This window comes from Ambystoma mexicanum, chromosome 14, assembly GCF_040938575.1.
Source record: "Ambystoma mexicanum isolate Mex_15411 chromosome 14, UKY_AmexF1_1, whole genome shotgun sequence".
NCBI classification, from domain to species: domain Eukaryota; kingdom Metazoa; phylum Chordata; class Amphibia; order Caudata; family Ambystomatidae; genus Ambystoma; species Ambystoma mexicanum.
This window is the reverse complement of record NC_090940.1, coordinates 111203832-111222863: the sequence shown is the minus strand read 5'-3', so window position 1 is coordinate 111222863 and position 19032 is coordinate 111203832. Positions and strand designations below refer to the sequence as shown.

Sequence of the window (19032 nt, the reverse complement as noted above, 5' to 3'; positions counted from 1 at the left end):
AACAGAATCTCGCCCTTTTTCCACCCCTCTTCGGGCTTTCTATTTTCACCTGGCGCTCCGGACGTACGCCCTGATCTAGTTGCATCCAGTGCTGTTCGGTCGCATATGTCTTTTTTCCTCGAGAGCTCATTCTTTGCTATCGTCAGTCTTGATTCTAAATCATCTGTGAGCTTCTCTATATCTACCCTTTGTGTGCCTGCCTGGGCTCGCTCCCTCGTGCTTTCATATGGCGGAGGTGCCGTGGGCCGGTGGGGTGTAGTATCTTTAGGGGGAGGTATGTAAGTGGGGTCACTGTACCCCTCTGCGGGCACAGGCTTCTTTATTATCGGGTACAAACTTATTACCTCTACTGGTGGCGTTACACTTGAGCCTTCTTTGACATCTCTTTGTATTAGTAATGGATTGTCTGTGGTGGACGGGAGATCAGCATTTAGTGCTGGTGACTTAGGCGGTGGTATCTCTTCAAACAACCTCCAAAGATCCAATATTTCCCTCCTATTTTGCAGCTGCTTTCCTTTGTATTTTAGAAAAATGCATGTGGCCACCGTATCCAGGACACTTTTATCAAATGACCCTCCCTCGGGCCAAATCTGCGGTAACCCCTCCCCCTTTAGCTCGGTCACCCATTGGTCGTGATATTTTTTAATCCGCTCCACGTATCCCGGGAGATTCTTACAAATATGTGATAAAGGTGTTTCAGCCCCCATCTCTGTGCCCTCCTAATGCTGTTGTGTCTCAGTGTGTTTGCAACTACAATGTAAATGTAGTATCAATATTATCCTTTAAATTTTACTTCACACTCGATGTTGGGTCCCTTTTGGGTTCTTCCCCTCCCTGACTGCACAATACAAAAATGGCCGTACTCAATGTCTATCCTGTTCTCTTTGAGGGGCACATACAAGAGCAACCCATCCTTTATTGTGACAATGTCAACCTGGAAATCAAAAAGGTACTCACTCACTTCACTATAAAAAATTTTACCCGACCACACTTATCATAACCATTTAACTATTATGCATTTATGACCGCTCACACATTCACAACATCAAAATCTCTTCTATCACATACGAGGTGCACACACCTCTTGGCACCATTCACCATTCAAGCTGCCCTCCCTTTCCTCCCTAGCCGGCTGTCCCTGTTCGTCTTATTTAAATATCTAGATGCGTATATATATATATATGTAGATATTAACCTGTTTTCCCCCTTCTAATAGGACTCTTTTTCTCTTACTGTCTCCCTAAGTTTGTGCTAATCACAGTTCTTTATTCTCCCCCCCCCTACCCTTAAGAAAGGAAAAAAGTAATAGCGGTCACTAATGTACTCTGTGTCCCCTTTTGCTGAACACTTTTATTTTATACTCCACTTCTTCATATATTCCCAGTACTAGTCAAGATAGCACTATGCGGCGCCGCCTTCCGCCCCCCTTTCGGAGCTAGGTTCCCGTCACTTTTATCTCTTATTCACCTCTTAATCCTAATGGCCATATGCAAAGAAAAAGCAAGGAAAATTTAAGATGATCCTTAGTAGATCTGCGTACCCCCTCTTCGTTTCCTGTCCTACACTTCACTCCCCGCTCCCTTTAAGATCGCTCGCACTCAGTACTCACGTGCCCGTCTTGAACCGATAGTCTCCGAAACTGGGTCCGTCCAGGCAGTGTCGCCGTCAGCTCAACAGTCAGCCCCGGCTCCGGCGAGCGGTACTCAAAGGGGATTTTTCAACCGGGATCCCGTACCCCCTCTCTATTGAGTGTGCACTTCTTAGTGTACCGGTCGCCGTTGGCGGGCAGCCTCCCAGAGCCGGCTCACCGTGCGTATCCCTTTTCGACCGGAGATTCTCGTGCCAAAAAGGAGACGGTTATAAGGAGTTAGGAAGAAATAAAAATCACGCTATCGGGGTCACCACTGAAAGCAAGCGTCCCCAAACAGCACGATCCTCCCCGCAATGAGAGACAATGAAGGACTCTCCCAAGATGGGAATAAGGCCAAGACAGAGTGCGGGTGAGCGTAAATGGGAGTTTATCAATCAGAATTGGGCATGCAAAGAACTCTGCAAACTCCGAGAGCGCTCTGTCTGACAATCGCAAAGACAGGCGTATATATTTACAAAAAACGTCATCAAAAAACCTACATACTATAGGGGGCACAAGTTCATTGGGATTGGGTGGCGACGACTAACTATAGGTGTTGCTGCGGCGTGGTTGGTCTTGGCTGAAGGACGTCATTGGTCACCCTCGTGGGTTGGGCTGGGCCTGGCAGGTCGGCTTGAGTTCATCCGGGCGGTGTTGGTGTGCCACTGCTGCCTGTGGCAGAGATGAATGCCTTTTCTGACTTACTTGCCCTCGGCCATGCACACCGCAGTCATTCAGTCATTTACAGTGTTATTCTCTTTAGTAAATCTTCCAATAGGTTATTTTATAGGTTAATGCAACACAGGAGGAATGCACCTTGTGAGGGGTCTGGAGGTAATATATCGAGGCCTGGTTACCCGTGTCCTGTTGACCAGGGCCATAGGTCGAGGGGCTAAGCTTCGGGGCCTGGGGCGGGTGGTACAGGTCTTTCTGTCTTGTTAGAAGTGGTTATGGATGTTTCTCTGTGTGTTGTCAAAGTGTTGGGTGTCCTGATTGCACAGGGCCATAAGTCTGAGACAGTCCGGTGGGTTGTGGGGTTTACGAGGGGGCGCTTGAGTTTAGACAAAGGTTTACTGCTGTGCTGTAAATAATGCAGGTGGCTGGCCGCGGCCTTGGGTGCTGCAGTGGGGCTACAAGTCTTTGAAGCGGCTCCAGTCGGGTCGGGGGAGGCGTGATAACGCAGAGCGGGGCTCTGTTCTCATGTCTTGGCAGCCTTCGCAGGGAGGGAGGGGGATACATCGAGACCTTGTACGCATTCACAAAGGTATCTCCCTCGTGTGTTGCCGAATATAGGTAAAGACATCGCAAACATTTGAGTACTTTCTATAATACTTATTTAAAATCACTTCAAAACATGCATTTAACCTTTGCTGGATGCGTCTCGATTATACCCAGTCCGAGCACCATATTTGTACATTATATTCTAGCAGCTACAGTGTTTTAGTTACATGCATATACATTCGCAGTAAATGAGGTAGTAGTTAGATCAGTGGAGTACATAGAAAACGACCCGCCACTGTACGTGACGGTGGTGGCACATAAGGGGCTTAGACATACACACATTATAAGTGCATTCTCGCGCATCCTTTACATGAGTTCATAGTATAGTTGCATTTGCTTTCTCGTGTATTCTAGCAGCATTAGCTTTAGTTATGGCGCAAAACCATGGGAGGTAGGCTGCCCAGTGATATACGCAACAAACAAATCCCTGGAGCGTTCCTTTATTATTAGCATCCACCTGCAATGGTGTGAGCTCGCCATTGCTTATATCATGGGAGCATGCTCTCTCATTTTAATACATTCTACAGGCGTTTGTAATGTAGGAGATTTTGTGGAGGAAAGCATACTTCGCAAGAGGTCTTGACATTTATATATACATATATATAAAGACTGTCTACCATCAGATGACCATTTTGACGTTCTTCTCATTGTTCAGGCCTGCTGGCCGGGTCATGCTGATAGTGACAGTACACTGCGGGAGGTGAACTGTTACAATGTTAGCGTATTGCGCTAGCTCATGTCCGTCTTGTTCGTGGGAACGTGCTCGCAGCGGATCTGCCAGGGTGCTGCGGCAACAGGGATGTTCTCCAAGGGTGGGGGCCGCGCTACAGTGCGCTGAGCTCACACCATCTTTACCGGGCAAAGAATGGTTTCTGGGCCTAGCTAAATTTGTGTTGTAATCAATACATGTGGGCATTCGATACGTGTGGGCAATGTCTCCAGTGGGTGAGCCCTCCACCACCTGGGCCCGGGTGGCATGAGGGAACGCCCAATGGGCCATAGCCCTCACCTGGGGAAGAAACGCAGGCGAGAGGGGTCTCCTGGACCAGTCCTCCCCTACACCCTCTTTCCCTCCTTTTCCACACAGCATGCCGACTGCGTGCTGGGAGCACCTCAAAGTCTCACAGATCCCCGGCACCCTCGCCAGTCCTCCAGCACATGCCTCAGGGCCTGCACTTCCCTCATTGCTACTGCACTTGGTCAACTACCCATTGAGAATGGCATCTCTCAGCACTTACCCAGTTTCTGTATTACCCCCATGAACTTGTCCTCCTCCCCCTCCCCTCTCCTGTACTGTCTGTGCACTTGCATGATCTGAACGTACCATGCATTCAAGATAGTCTATCTTTCCTTCCCTGTCTCATCTCCTACATGGTGGTGCCTCTATGCTCTTGGAAAAACTGCAGAATCATCGTCCGATCTGTTAGGCAAAATTGCATGCAGTACCCCCTGGGACCACCACATACAATTAGGACTACAGGTGTAAGCAAAACCAACCTTTGGTAAAAGTCTGTACTGCACAGTTCTGTGGTAGAGAGCTGAGCCGACAGGCTTATCTCAAGAGGGAATGTGATCAGTACAAGAGGTTACACAGAGGTCTTACAATCACAGTGGTTCAAGTAGACACTTACACCCAAGGTTTCTTGGTAAAACAGTTATTAATTTATTACACAATAATTTAGAAAACATTCACTAGAAGGAGGCAACTTTATATCATCCACAAATAAACTTCAACACCAAACCAATACGTTTCTAAGTAAATTAGGCTCCCCTGAAATAGGAGGAAACTAGCATTTCAGTCACTTGAATAGATCACAAATACTTTCTTAGGCAGTGCAAATAGTTTCAGTTCACTAGAGGACTCGATTCAGTTCAATAGGCCTAGGCAAAAGTCAATGGGCTAGTGTCTTGGATAGGAAAGAGCAGTTCTTGAAGTAAACGGTAAAGTCTTTGCCAAAGTTCTCAGATGTAGTTTTGTACGAAAAAGAATCATATGTTGGGTCACAAGCTGATTAGGCCTGCAAGTTGGGAAAGTTCAACAATCTTTCACCGCGAGAGATGAGTTCTCTCAATAGGGTTGGCACAGTACCTTAATATGAAGCAAAATATGCAGCTGAAGATGTTGGTTCCTGGGAGTTCCTGCAGATCTCACTGTTCCTGAGCCTCAGTCGTGGGGACAAGAGGGAGGACGTCGGGACTCCTGCACTGCACGGGATCGTCAGAAAACGCTGACAAAATGGAGTCACTTCAGTTCGAGTAGCTGTCATCAAGCACACAAGCTGGTGTCCTTCCCCCTGGTTAATCCTAACCAGCTCCGAGAACGGTATCCAGGTGGCTTACGTGTTGATTGGTCCCACCAACTTAAAGAATTCGTCCTTGAAGGGGCTTCTCTGTCAAAAGGAGCTTTGGCTATTCGGACCTGCAGCATTGCTTCACCGGGCAAACCAACGGTCCAGGAGTTGCAGCAGCCGTCCTCTTTCAGCTCGTCTTCGGTTCTTGCTTTCAAGTGGTGGACTCTGGTTTCCAGTCCTAGAGACTCGCCTTTTAAACAGTTAATTCCCTTTCATTCCAGCGTAGCTGCCACTCACCCAGCAGTGTGGCTGTCCTTGCCGGACAGTCAGCCAGCCAATCACGCTATAGTGCATTGGGGTCTCCTAGGAGACTAAGTACAGGGAGTTTCGGGCACCTCCCTCACTTCCTGCCCACCCCAGATGCCAGAGGTGGTCTTCAGTCGTGAAGCCCGCCAAAGGCCTGAGAACAAAGGGACCAAACCTAGTTTGGCACGGAGAGACAAACTCTATAAGGACCTTTCCATAAAGAAATGGCGAAAAAAGAAGACCGGGACCTGTTTAAACAAAGGGGGCTCAGGCGACATCTTGAAAAACATGGCTCCCGTGATTTTTAGCTATCGGTGTTGGCGGTCAATAAAAATCATGGTAGTTCGTTGTAAAACAACTGCCACCAGCCATTTCGATAGGAAAGGGTAGCATTTGACTGCTAAATGAGTTTCTAGACACAGGGAATACTAAGTAACCCCTCCAGCACTCTATTGTAAGATAGTGTGTGCTGGGTCTAGGAATTTAAAAAGACTAGTAAAGTCCATTTAACTTTACATTCTCTGGGAAACAGTAGTTTATACCAGAGAAGGTATTTAAACCTTTGGGAAGTCTAAAAGACATCCCTGTGTCACTGCACTGAGGGTGCTGTGTGACACACATGAAAAGATGATGCCTATGGAGTTGTCTAAAACTCCATAATCAAAAGAAATAAACACAGAAAACAAACAGAATTAAAAGTACAGAGTCCCAAAGTTCAGCAAAAGAGCTGGGGGTCTCTAAGGTAGAGAGGAATTAGCACATTTATGAGAATTCTCCCTAACGTGTTCTTCACACAGATAGCCACCCCCGGGGTCAGAGTCGATAGCTTCTGCTTTTCCCCGGCCACGTAAGAGAAGCTTCCCTCCAGGGAATCAGTGACGATGTTGCTAGATTCGGCACACCTACGAATGCACACCATGGTGTAGCCAAAACGTAATCACAACTGTCTGCTCAGCTACACACTTTCAGGGTGATAGAATCTCAATGGGACCAAAACATTGTGCTAAAAATCACCCTTTCCCTGGTGGCATACAGGCTACTAGGGGCAGCACATAAATAAAAGGGTTGCAGTGGCCAGAGTTTTTGGTAGAAGTCCCTCTGCCCGCCAAAGTAAAGTTGAAAAAATAAATCAAAAGGTTTAGCGGATCGAGGAACTTTGGGGGCCAGAACCCCAAAATGTGTGCCGTAGCACTGACCATTGGACTCTGTACTGGATCTACATAGAGGCTTGCAACAGGGTCATCCAGGGTTACATCAGGCTGTATTCCACAAAACCCCTATACGGTGCACATTCCAGAGGAGATTCACATATGAAAACAAGGTGCCTTTGGAGCTCCCTGAACCGAGGGGACGTAGGATCTCCTAAGTGGTATAATCAGTGCTTGCACCTGTGATGTCCTTTTAATTCAATGCATTAAGTTTGCCTTCCTTTCTATCCTAGGATGAGAAACACCATTTTACCTCCATCCTGATGACCCTTCGGCTGCTGGCGAAGTTCTTGGGATTCATAACATTTCTTCCCTATCATACAACAGATCCTCCAATGAAAGGAGACCTGCAGGAGTCTGCAGTGGCGTTACGAAATCAGGTATGTAATGGGAAGGCAGGATGACCTGGTTTGGCATTGGAATGAATGCTTTTTGGGGGGAAAATGTCTCCAGCTTTTTTTCTGCTCATTGGCCTAGTTTAAATTTAACGTATCTTTAACTTAAAGTGCACCTGGGATGCGTAGCAACAGATTAAGCATTTATGATGTGAAGAGCTTTCTACATACCATAGAGTCAAAGTTTAACATCCACTATCCTGGGTCAGAAGATATTGTGTTCGGGGCACATAGTCCAATAGACTATGTATGGTTGAAATCCTTCTTGGCACACTCTACAGAGCAAAAAACCTAAGCGCTGCCTCTGAAACCTCCCTTGATGCCTGTTCTGTTTACCACACCTACCTAAAAAGGCATTGCACTTTCAATTTGATTTTTGAGAGAGAGGGCGAGTGTGTGAGAGAGGAGTTCCAGGGACTGAATATGCAAGAGCAAACTTGCTGTTGTGATCTGTTTCCATCCTTCTAGTCATGGTTTTGAGTCCCAGAAGGTCTGGATCAGCCTTTCATTTTTACATGTTTTATCAATTAAGGCCATTAATTTGTGTAAAAGCGATAGCAAACTGCATAGGTGCAGTAACAAGTCCTATGTAACCATGGAATTGTGAGGTGCAGAGTTTACAGTGAACCTTTTCACCACAGAACAGTCATAGACATTCTGTCCATTTACTAACACTGGACACCAAAGACCCAAAACTCATTGACCGTTTATAGAGTAAAGCTAATGAACAGGCTCCTTTCTACAGATTTCCAGCCCCATCTATGTTTCTTAAGCCATTTTTGTGTGCTTTTCTACAAACTCATGGCACCAGAACAACATAGCAGCAGAGGGGGACAGGAAGTCCTATTTTTTTTTAAACACCGTCTTCTTAAGTATTATGTAGAAGTGTAGGTTGTAGGAAGGGAAGCGGATCTATGTTAAATAAATGAAGACAAAAAGCTTGAATTACAAAATTGCGAAGCCCACTGGTTTGAATTTTGTAATTCAAGCTTTTTGTATTTCATTTCTTTGTCCCCCGCTGGGTATTTAATGTATTCAGGGGGATACCCCCCACAGCCCATAATACCGAACTAGGGGAGTGGGGGACACCCCCCGCTCCCTCTATTCGGTATTATGGGATTCGGTTTATTATACCAGGCTAAATGCACACTAATTGTGCATACAGATTATTTCCGATTATTGTTTTTCTTCACCCTTTTTTGTGGGTTAGGGGGGTAAACCCAAGGGAAGCGATGACCTAGTCGTCTTTTCTTACTCATGCACTACAAACTGCTATCCATTAACAAACCTCCATATCTGAAGTCTATTTGATTATCTTTGAATTGTGCAAAAACAAATCTGGCCCAGGTTGCACAGCCTATAGATAATGGTGTTATGAGGAATATGGACATGTTTGTTATTAAGTTAACCCAAAATTCTTTTTGCATGCAGTAGACCATTGTTTCTTTGTATGTTTGATCAAACATGACAACCTGAGTGTGGCATAATATTCCCATTATGTGTGCAGACTCTTCCTGGCCTGGATGTGTTGGGCTTGCTGAGCCGCTGCATACAAAGTCGAAGGACCATTCTCACTGTTCCTTGGATGGTCGAGTTCCTCTCTCTAGTGGACCACGTAGCCCCGTTTCTCGACTATTACAGCAGAGTCTTTACCCTCCTGCTGCACCTCTATCGGTGAGTAGCAACAAAGAAGTGGACACTACCTGATGGCTTTACATGCCAACTAGCTGGGAGCCAGTATGTGGCATTTGATGTATTTCTTTGTGGTTTGTAATTTTTGCGTCTTTGGATCCGTAGTTGGGATTGTGAAACACTTAGCGTTTGAGCAAGGGCTCCTAGGAACATCACATAACTGTTTTCTAAGTACTCTTCAGCCACAGACTCCTAATTATTACTCTAGCATGTTTCTGCATTATAGCTTTGTCCAGGAATTGTTTTCATGTTAATAAATTCTGCTGGGCTGTTCTTCACGCAGAAGCATCCATCCCCTTTGCTCAGGCTGATATCGAGACCCTTAGTTCTTGAAGTCTTCTTCAACTGAAAAACTGCTTCCCTTTTCGTACTGTATATTCCGATTCTCCCAACACCCCCAGTCCCTTCCTTCCTCCAGTGTACATCTATTTAAATTGGTACAATCTATATCCATGCATCAGTAAAACCTCTAGGAGTCTTTTGGAGAGGGGGCATCTCGATTAGATGTAGGAATGTTTTATCAGTTGGTAGTGAAACAGTCAGAAGGATTCTAACCTTATTGTGTTCTGAAGGGTTTTTATACTTCAGGGCTTCACCCTCTTGGAACCTTCATTGATATTTAAGAACATTGAAAGTATCTGCTTCTGCGCCATAGCCCGAAAACTTAGTGTACAGAAAACTCTCTTGTTTAAAATTATTAAATAACATAATAAATATTGGCCCTCCAGGTCACTAATGTTTTCAACAATTGTTCCTCCAAAAAGCACAGCATCGATTTTAAAATCTACCCCTGCACACCATTCCTATTTTTCTATACTTGCAGGAACATTCCTCCCTATGTAGGCGGGACCGGAGCATGATGTGCAGGAGCGATTTTAGCTTATTTGAGATAAAGCGCATCAATGTGTGACCTTGCTGCACTCTGGATCATTCCTTGAACCAGTCTTCCTCTCTGTGAGCATGTGAGCAGATGTGACAGCAGCTTTGTTTTTTTTATTTTTGCTACCACATGTTAATTTCCTCTCCTTAAAAAAAAAAAATAAAAAAAAAAAAAACCTTTCCTGCACTTTTACCCAGAGGGCAGGATTTCTGCCACTTCTGTACCTGTTGGAAGAGCTTTTTGATTTCTGACCTGCATTCAGTGTTGGCAGTGTCTCTCTGTGGCCCCTTTCTAGCCCGAGGCAATGTTCTTTGGAGGAAGTGAGCAGGTCCCTTTTTTCACAGGGCTCTTGCTGGGGTGACTCATTCTCTGCAACTCGGAGGGGATCCTCTGGACCCTTACTTGTTTTGCAAGACTTCTGTTCTCCAAAGCCTAACTGGAGGGAAACCAGAGCTGCCATGTGTTAGTAAACATTTTCATTTTGCTGCTTACACTTCACTCTTCACCTTACCCTGAGGTGTGGTAGGTATACTTTGTGTCCCTTCAACTTTGTTTTTGATAACTTTGTGGTTACTTGCATGTCCAAGACTGGCTAGTGGCAGCAGATTTTTCTACCTTGTTTCTTATATTTTTGTGTGCACTTTTGTATTTTACCGCTTCATGTCTTTTAGAGTACCATATACTCTAAAATGGCAGTACCACAGGTTTTTCACCTGTCCTTGTGCCATTTTGTCGTTTGGCCTTCTTCTGCCCTCATAGGGCTAGATATGTCAAATATGGTAAGCCTGGGAAAATGGCAGTGTGCGTTTGTGTCCAGATGTTGGGTCTGGTACTATCTGGCCCAGTCCACATTCATGCTAAAATGTCTGTTGCTGGGACGATGTGGTGGCCAAAGGCTGTCCATGATTGGACAACCCCTACCAGTTTGAGTGGTGTAGATCCTTACCATTGGTGAGTGTGGGGGCAATTGCACTCGACGCAAGTACTGATAAAGTACTGCTTGGTGCGTTGGTGTCCCGCTGCCTCCCTCCTTGCTTGAGACTTTGCTATATTGCTCTGGATACGCCATGAGAAGCAAGCGAGAAAAGCAAGCGTGACCCCTTTAAGAAGGTGAAGGTGAAGACATGAAATTGTAGCACAAACTTTGTGTGAACTTTGTGAGCATTGCTGTGGACTTTTCCGTTTTCTGACCCCACTTTTCCTTTTTTTCCTTCAGAGTCCCACCTCTTCTTTGACCAGATTGGTCAATAGTATTTAAACATTGCGCATCCGCGCGCGCACTCGACGCAAGTAGTAATTAATTACTGCTTGGCTGCTTAGCTGCGCAGCCAACGGCTCAGGCGACCGTTCCCCTTTCTTTAATTATTTTTTTCTTTTCTTTTTCCTTTTGCCTCACTTTAATTGGTAAGCAAATTCCAAAGATTGCCATTGCTATTGCCATTTCAGTTTGGATTATTTTTGTAGACAACTGTTTTACATACTGTGTTCTGTGTTTTGTTTATTATCCTGGGTGGTACATTAAGAGCTGCTCTCATTTGTAGGCACTGTTGCACGCACATTCATGGCATACTCTCTAAAAACGGGCATGCCCGTAACCTTTCAGCCAAATGGTATAACCATGTCGCTTGCATGCGCCTCATGCTCCTCTTACAAATCATGTTCCTCCTACAAATCCATTACTTTGTCCCATGCACCCATGATTCCAATCACGAAGAGTGACCCCACCGATATCTTCTCCTCTAGATGCTGGCCCCACCCACACACCAAGAGTTTTTCTCCCAAGTACTCCAGCAGCCCACATAGCCCCTGAGCTCCATTCTAAATTTTCAGCTTTGCCCCTTTCTGATAACACCATGCTCCATACCTCTCTACCGCCTTTTCTTCACCCGAGGCAACGGTCCACCAATGCTGTGGTGCCCCAAACTTCCTCCCCCTGCTCTGACCCTGACCTCTCCCTTTACGCAAGCCAGTGCAAGTCGCCTACTTCCATGTTTCTCGGCTCATATGGCATCGCTGAAATCACTTCAGGTTCAGCGTCCTCCCCAGGTTTTCCAACAGTATCCTTTGTGTATCCCACTTCCAGGAGGGCGCGTGCCAGCCCACCTGCTCCCACGGCCCCAATTCCTCACTTTCCTCACTTCCCTCCCGTCCCACGCTCGATGTTCCTCTGACTGCCATGCAATTAAATATGGTGAGCTATATGATGGGCTAGATGCTAAAATTGTGGAACAATCCACCCACATCCAACAAGTGCTATCTTTTCTTGATTTTGTTGCTACGGCACTGTAGGTTAAGCCCTCAATCCCTCAAACTCGGATGTTGTACCAGTAGATGACTTTTCAATCATCACTATTGGCTCCGTCAGGTCTCCTCATTCTCCACCTGCTTCCACTCTCCCAACTTTTCTAAATATTATCACCTCAGATGTACAGAGTGCCGTTGGCTGCCAGTATTCCACCAGCATGTGAGTCCTGGCTAAGCCTCACCTACACGCCAGTTGACAACGCTCCTCCCTCATCTACTGTCCCCCTGACAGTTGTGGTACCCATCGGAAGGGAGGCTGTTCCTACTATTCCACCGGCTCCAATAAAGAAAAAACGACTTCCAAGGTGCCCTGCCTGCCTTTCCAAACAAAACCAAAACCGTTGCATTTTAAGACTTCCAAAACAAACCATGAAATCCTTCTTCAATACCCTGAATGCTAATGCAGACAAATGTACACAGGCCAAAGTAGTAGCTTGCACACCTCCAGTACCTTCCTCTGCACCCTTAGCCATCTCGTTATCCAGACCTACCACACAAGAGCCCATTCTTTTACCACAAGACCTGGTAGTGCTCCCGATATCTCTTCCAGTGGTCCCCTCCAAGGAGATCTCGATCACTTTGTCTCCCAGTCACACTCTCCAAGAACCTGCACCTTTGCCACAAATTCTGGTGGCGCCTCCAACGATTATACCCCTTGCCCCCACATCCTACCCCCCACTTGATGCTCTTATCCGGGAATTGGACCTCGCGAATGCGCAGAGTACCGGAGCCTGTTAACAATATATTTTCACTGATATCCAAACAGAACACTGCAGTCCACCCTGTTACAACAAACCCAAACGAGGCCTGCGACCTTACCCTTGTCCAAATACATAAAGCTGTAGATTCTTACTTAGCGTCCTGCTCTAAGGCTCAAGCATTGAAACCTGTTCTAAAATCTCAAGAACAGAATTCTAATTTGCTCCAATGGCTCCTTCCGAGTGCTGCTGCTCCAAATGTAATTGGTCTATGTCATCTCCCCCTGCTTAACAGCACTGACCATCCTTTGCCCTCTCAGCACATGGAAACTGCCTCCCTTCCATGTAATTCTACGGAGCCAACTGCTAACTCTAACCGAAAGGATGAGTCTGCATTGAAATCCAGACACACAGCCTCTGACACCTGAAAATGCCATTCTCATTTTAAAATGTCGAGGAGGCACTTTCGGCACTTATTATCAATAGACGCAGCGTGCTGAATATTTTTTCAGAATTAGTGGAGCTTGAAGATATCTGCTCTAGTGATATTGAACAGATCAAGTTCATCTCTGAGTCTACTTGTTCAGTTGTACGTTTGTGGATTCCGTCTGGGATTGTGTTGAACACTGTTTGGAAAGTGTTACGAGCCGCGCAACACCGCCCACCTCCGAGCGACACCGTACCTGCGGCGGTGGCCTTTCCCAGGCGTGCCCCTTCAGAGGCCATGGCGCCGGGCTCCCCGTAAGAGGGAGGCAGCGCACGGCGTCATGGAAACTGTGGCCGCGATGGCGCTGGGGTGGATTGAGCCTCACCACCCCGGCTTCCTGGTCACGTGGGCAACGCCCACGTGTTGCTGTAGGAGCGGCCCGCCCAATCAATCATGTTGCCACTTCCCGGTTGCGAGGGTCACGTGATACGCGACGCCACTCACGTGACCCAGTGAAGAAGCGATCACTTGACCCAAGCACCGGTTTAAAAGAATACTGAAGCTGAGCTTCCGCGCTTCTCAGCTGTTTTCAGCATTTCGAGTGGCGTTGTGTTTTTCCTGGATCTTGACCCTCCGGCTTTTGATCCCTGGCTTCGGGTGTTTCTGGACTGTTTTGCCTGCTCCTTGGATTTTGTTGCCTGACTTTTGCCTAGTGGATTTTGGGACTCTCTGGCTTGCATCATTGGACCTGCTTCTTACGGATTTCGGACTTGGTTTTTGGAACTTTCAAGTTTACCATCCTCAGATCTTGGACCCTTTTGGCTTTGGACATTTCTTGGAACTGTTTCTGGAACTCCCCTTTGGCTCAAGGTTGTTTTGTTTGGACTTCGGCTCAACACCACGTCAAGCCCCTAAGTGAGGGGGTTCTGAACCCCAGCTCCCCCGGCTGTCTTCCCGTCCTGATTCTCCTCCATGTTAGGTAGGTCCCACTCCATTGTCTTGATTATTGGTCATTCTCAAGTTACTGCCTTGTACTCACACTCACCTGCTTTTCCTTTGCAGCACCTGGTACCCGTGTTCCCGACTCTTTTCACCTGTGGCCTCATTAACTGGAGAGGGAGTATATTATTTTCTACTTTAATGGTGCTTGGGGACGGAGGTACCCATAGACATCGCAGAGGTTCGTTGTGACAGAAAGCAAAAATGCAGTTGTTTAACATGGGATTTTTTTAGCGCAAGACCCAGCACGCATGCATGTAGGAAATGATGTAAAGCAATTAATGTCAACTACACGGAATAATGAATTGACAGTGAGAAGTTCTCAGCTTGATCATCGCTATGGGTCATAACCACCAGTAACTTTGATAGAATGTCCCTGTACTATCACAAGCTGGAACACACAAGGCCATTCCCATTTGCAAACCTCTATCCCCAGCTTCCCCAAAGTGTATGATATCATAGCACTGCAGGAAACCTGGCTCTTACATTCACCATTATGGAGTAATTATGAGCTTGTACTGTTACCAGCGATTGCAGGCACAAAGGGTCGCCCCTCCTCGGGTCTTTTGGTGGGGGTCAACATGTCAAAGGGCTTCTTGGTCCAAACTTGGGATTCGGTTTTGGCTTATATACAACTTGTGAAAATCTTATGCCCATCCCACACATTAGCTTTCATTGACGTATATTGTAACCCTCTCGCGTTAACAGATACAGCTTTTTATGGTGGTATGTCCAGACTGCTTGACCTCATAACTATCACTCTGGGCATCACGGATACCATCATTGTTGGAGACCTCAACCTTAACTGTTTACATCCTAAAGGCAAAAATGCCATTGCCAAAGTTAAGCGTTGGTCCACATTCATGCTGGAACGAAACTCTCATATGACCAATGGTTCTATACAAGGTGACATTCCTGCTCGCCCGAAGTGGCAAAGAGAAACCATATCTAGCACCGTTGACTATATGGCTTATTTTAAGAGAAAGATCTGAGCTGTAGGTAAGTACACTGAACCCAATTAGTAAAGCACATCAAAGAAATTATTTTTTTATATACATGTGTGTATTATATTTACAGCAGAATCACTTTAAAATACTTGGCACAATAAACCAAAACACTTAGGAATACTTTTCAAAGGCCAGTGCTTAGTTTGTGTCAGAACAACACAGAGATCCTTATGGATGAAATGGAAGAAACATCATCCCAGCTACACTCGAAATAAACCAAGATGGCGGCTTTTTTGTTCTGTTTTTTTCAGGTATGATGCATCAGTCTAGTTCATTCCAAGATGGCGACCGCCACCTACCCGAATCTATTTAGTGCCTTCAGAACTTCGGGTAGGTGCGTCGCTACTTTGCTCCCTTGTGTGCTATTTCACTACGCTCCTTGAATTACCTCTTTTGCCCTTCCAACTTTGCCTTCTCCGTATTAATTCCTACTTTCCTCCTCGCTGTCCATCCACTCTGTACTTACCTTGCCTTCCTTCTCCCACGGCTGTCAACCGGTGCCTTCCAGTTCCTTTCTAGGTTCTCCATTCCTTGTTGCTGCCTGCAGCCGCTTCAGAATTCTACTCACGGAAGGATTGCTGTCTTACCTTCAGCTTCGCGGATACAGTCTTCGGAAAAAGCTGCGGCATCTCTACGACGGGTTTTCTTCCCCTGAGGGTTTCCCGTGGATGCCGCCCTCAGGTCACTGAGAGCCCAATCATTGGTCTCTTTCGTGACTTGGGGGAGACATACCTATTTCTTCGAACAAAATTCAGCCATCTCAACCTCGTGTGAAGCTACGTGAGTAAAATTTCAAGATACTATCTATTAGTGTGATATATACCGGGCCTGAAAAAGAAGATGGATCAGCAAGTTCAACAGTTGATATCCGCGGTCCAAACATTGAATACTGAGATGCAAACTTTAAAAAATGAAAATCAATTGTTACGGCAACTGGTTACTTCACGATCCGAAATTCCTCCGGGACCCTTAGCCATGGGGAAATGTGATGGTAATCCTAAGAATCTTAAGGAATATTTGGACTCCTGTACGGTTCAGTTTTCTCTCAAACCTACATTCTTCCTACAGAGAGAGCTAAGGTTAGCTACATGATTTCAAACATGTCTGGGAATGCTCTGGCTTGGGCAACGCCCCTTGTTACTACCAACAACCAGTTGATGGATTCACTCACTGGGTTCACCAATAGTGTACAAGCTATGTTTGGTAGACGAGAGTTGGTGGTCATGGCTCAAGAACAGTTACTAGACCTACGTCAAGGTTACCCAGAGATTCTCTCTTTCATAACACAATTCAAACAATTAGTGGCAGAACCTGCATGGTCTGACGATGCCCTAATTACTATATTTCGGAGAAACCTTTGTGACGAACTCAAGGATGAAATATCCCGCATTCCAAGACCCCCCCTAACCTTGCTGAAATGATTTCACTTGTACTTCAGATGGATTACCGCGTTCAAGAGAGAAGTAATGAGAAACGCAAAAATCGAAATCGTCCGATGCCACATTCCATCCGCCCTGACAGACCTTCACGAGGACTAGACGAAGGGGAGCCAATGCAATTGGGACCAACCAGAGGTCCACTGAGCCCAGAAGAAAGACTTGGACACAGAACGCTAGGTCTTTGCATGTATTGCGGTTCAGATAAGCATGTCTTAACAGAGTGCACTCTGGTTCCCCCAAAACGTTCGCGAAACGCTGATACCCATCCAGGAAAGGGACCATGAGCATTTGCCGAGCTAGGAGTTCCCTAGATTGTCTTCCCACATCTCAAAATATGGTGGTACTTGCGGTTACTTTAGTTCTGCATGGCAAGAGTCTTCCCGGGGTACCAGCCCTTATTGATTGCAGGGCCGCCGGTATTTTTATGGACACTGAGTGGGCTACTGATAATCTAATTCCCAGAAGAACCAAAGACGTGGCAGTTCCCGTTGAAGGAGTTGATGGAACCCCGCTTCTATCAGGTCCTATAAAAGAGAACACGGAGGAAGTCATCTTGAAAATCAATTCCCATCAAGAAAAGATTGTTTTGATCTGATTAAGGCGGCACATTATCCTCTGATCTTGGGCCTACCCTTGTTAGTCAAGCATAATCCCTTCATAAACTGGACCGCAAGTACCCTCTTTTTGGGTTCTGAACATTTTTTGGCAAACTGCCTAATTTTTCACTTCTTCAAAGGATAGTACTCCTTCCGATACGTCTGTGGTATCCAATCTCAACCTGTTACCAGAATGTTATCTGGAATACCAAGATGTCTTTTCGAACAAAGAATTTAAGGAACTACCACCTCTTCGGCAAGATGATTATTCCATTGACCTAATTCCTGAGGCACAAGTGCCATTTGGAAGAATGTATGCACTCTCCGGACCAGAAAAGGAGGCACTGAAAGAATACCCTCAAGCCAATCTTCGGCATGGACTTATTACTGAATCTACGAGCCCTGCAGGAGCTGCCTTGTTTTTTAGCCCAAAGGAGGACAGTAAGGAATTAAGGCCATGTATTGATTATAGGGGGCTGAATAAGGTGACTTGCAAAGATCGCTACCCTCTTCCATTAATCCAGGACATTCTGGAAGCTGTCAAAGGTGCTAACATATTCACCAAGTTGGATTTAAGAGGGGCTTATCTCATCAGAATCAAACAAGGAGACGAATGGAAGACCGCCTTTCGTACACCATTTGGTCATTACGAGTATCGCGTAATGCCATTCGGACTAGCAAATGCTCATTCTGTTTTTCAACGCTTCGTTGACCACATATTCTCTGATCTTCTGTTACATTCTCTGATAGTATATCTTGATGATATATTCCTATTTTCTAAGGATCCTCAAGAACATGTTCAACACGTGGCAGAGGTCTTGAGAAGACTGCAAAAGAATAATCTCTTTGCCAAATTTGAAAAGTGTTCTTTCCATCAACCCAGTATCCCTTACTTGGGCTACACCCTTTCTGCGAAAGGAACCGCAATGGATCCCAGAAAGGTTAAGGCTATCGTTGACTGGACACCCCCTCATAATGTCAAAGAAATACAAAGATTTCTGGGATTTTCAAATTTCTATCGTAAATTCATCCCAAAGTTTTCTTCAGTGATCAAACCTTTCACAACATTATTACAAAAGGGAAAGACATTTTTTTGGAACCAAGACACACAACAGGCCTTTGAGACCCTCAAATGTGCCTTTTCATAAGCTCCTAGCCTGAGATTACCAGACCAAAACAAACCGTTCATACTGGAGACAGATGCTTCATTTTCAGCAATAGGAGGGGTGCTTGACCAGACATCAAATGGTACGGAACACCCCATTGCTTATGTCAAAAACCCTCACTCCAGCCGAATGTAATTATACAGTATTTGAAAAAGAACTTTTGGCCATGAAAAAAGCATGTCTAGAATGGAGGCATCTATTATTAGGAGTTTAACATCCCATTCTAGTCAGAACACACCACCAGAACTTAGTCGCTCCAAAACTTTGAATGCCAAAATTCACGCCAGGCTAGATGGGCATATTTTTTTTTCATCCGACAACATGGTTACTTTCATACCAGGAACCAGCAACCGGATTGCAGATGCATTATCACGCAGTTTATACGAAGACCGATCTCTTTCGAAGAACGAAAAGATGTTGCCTCAGACCACCTTCATATATTATGTTTCCTCACTATTGCAAGAAATCAAGAAACACAGTAAAGACATCACTTTGAAGAGATACAGCAGTATAAACTGGTTCAAGAAAAAGAGCTTTGTTACCATTCAGGACAACTGTACATACCTTCCAAAACCTTACGGAAACAAATACTCCATCTCTGTCATGACCACAAAACAGCCAGACATCGCTGACAGGGCACCACCTATGAATTGGTCCATCGTTTCTTCTGGTGGCCTCATATGCACTAAGACGTAAAAGACTACGTAGCATCC

At 45.6% G+C, this 19032-nt stretch overlaps 1 protein-coding gene across 2 annotated transcripts in view; it reads left to right on the top strand.

The window, feature by feature from the left end:
* The window catches only part of CDAN1 (codanin 1), a 563981-nt gene that overhangs the window by 276440 nt on the left and 268509 nt on the right, over positions 1–19032 (top strand). For both annotated transcript variants that reach the window (XM_069638655.1, XM_069638654.1), the window contains exons 13-14: positions 6950–7096; positions 8619–8785. In XM_069638655.1, coding sequence (XP_069494756.1) covers positions 6950–7096; positions 8619–8785 — 314 coding nt within the window. The remainder of the gene's footprint in view (positions 1–6949; positions 7097–8618; positions 8786–19032) is intronic.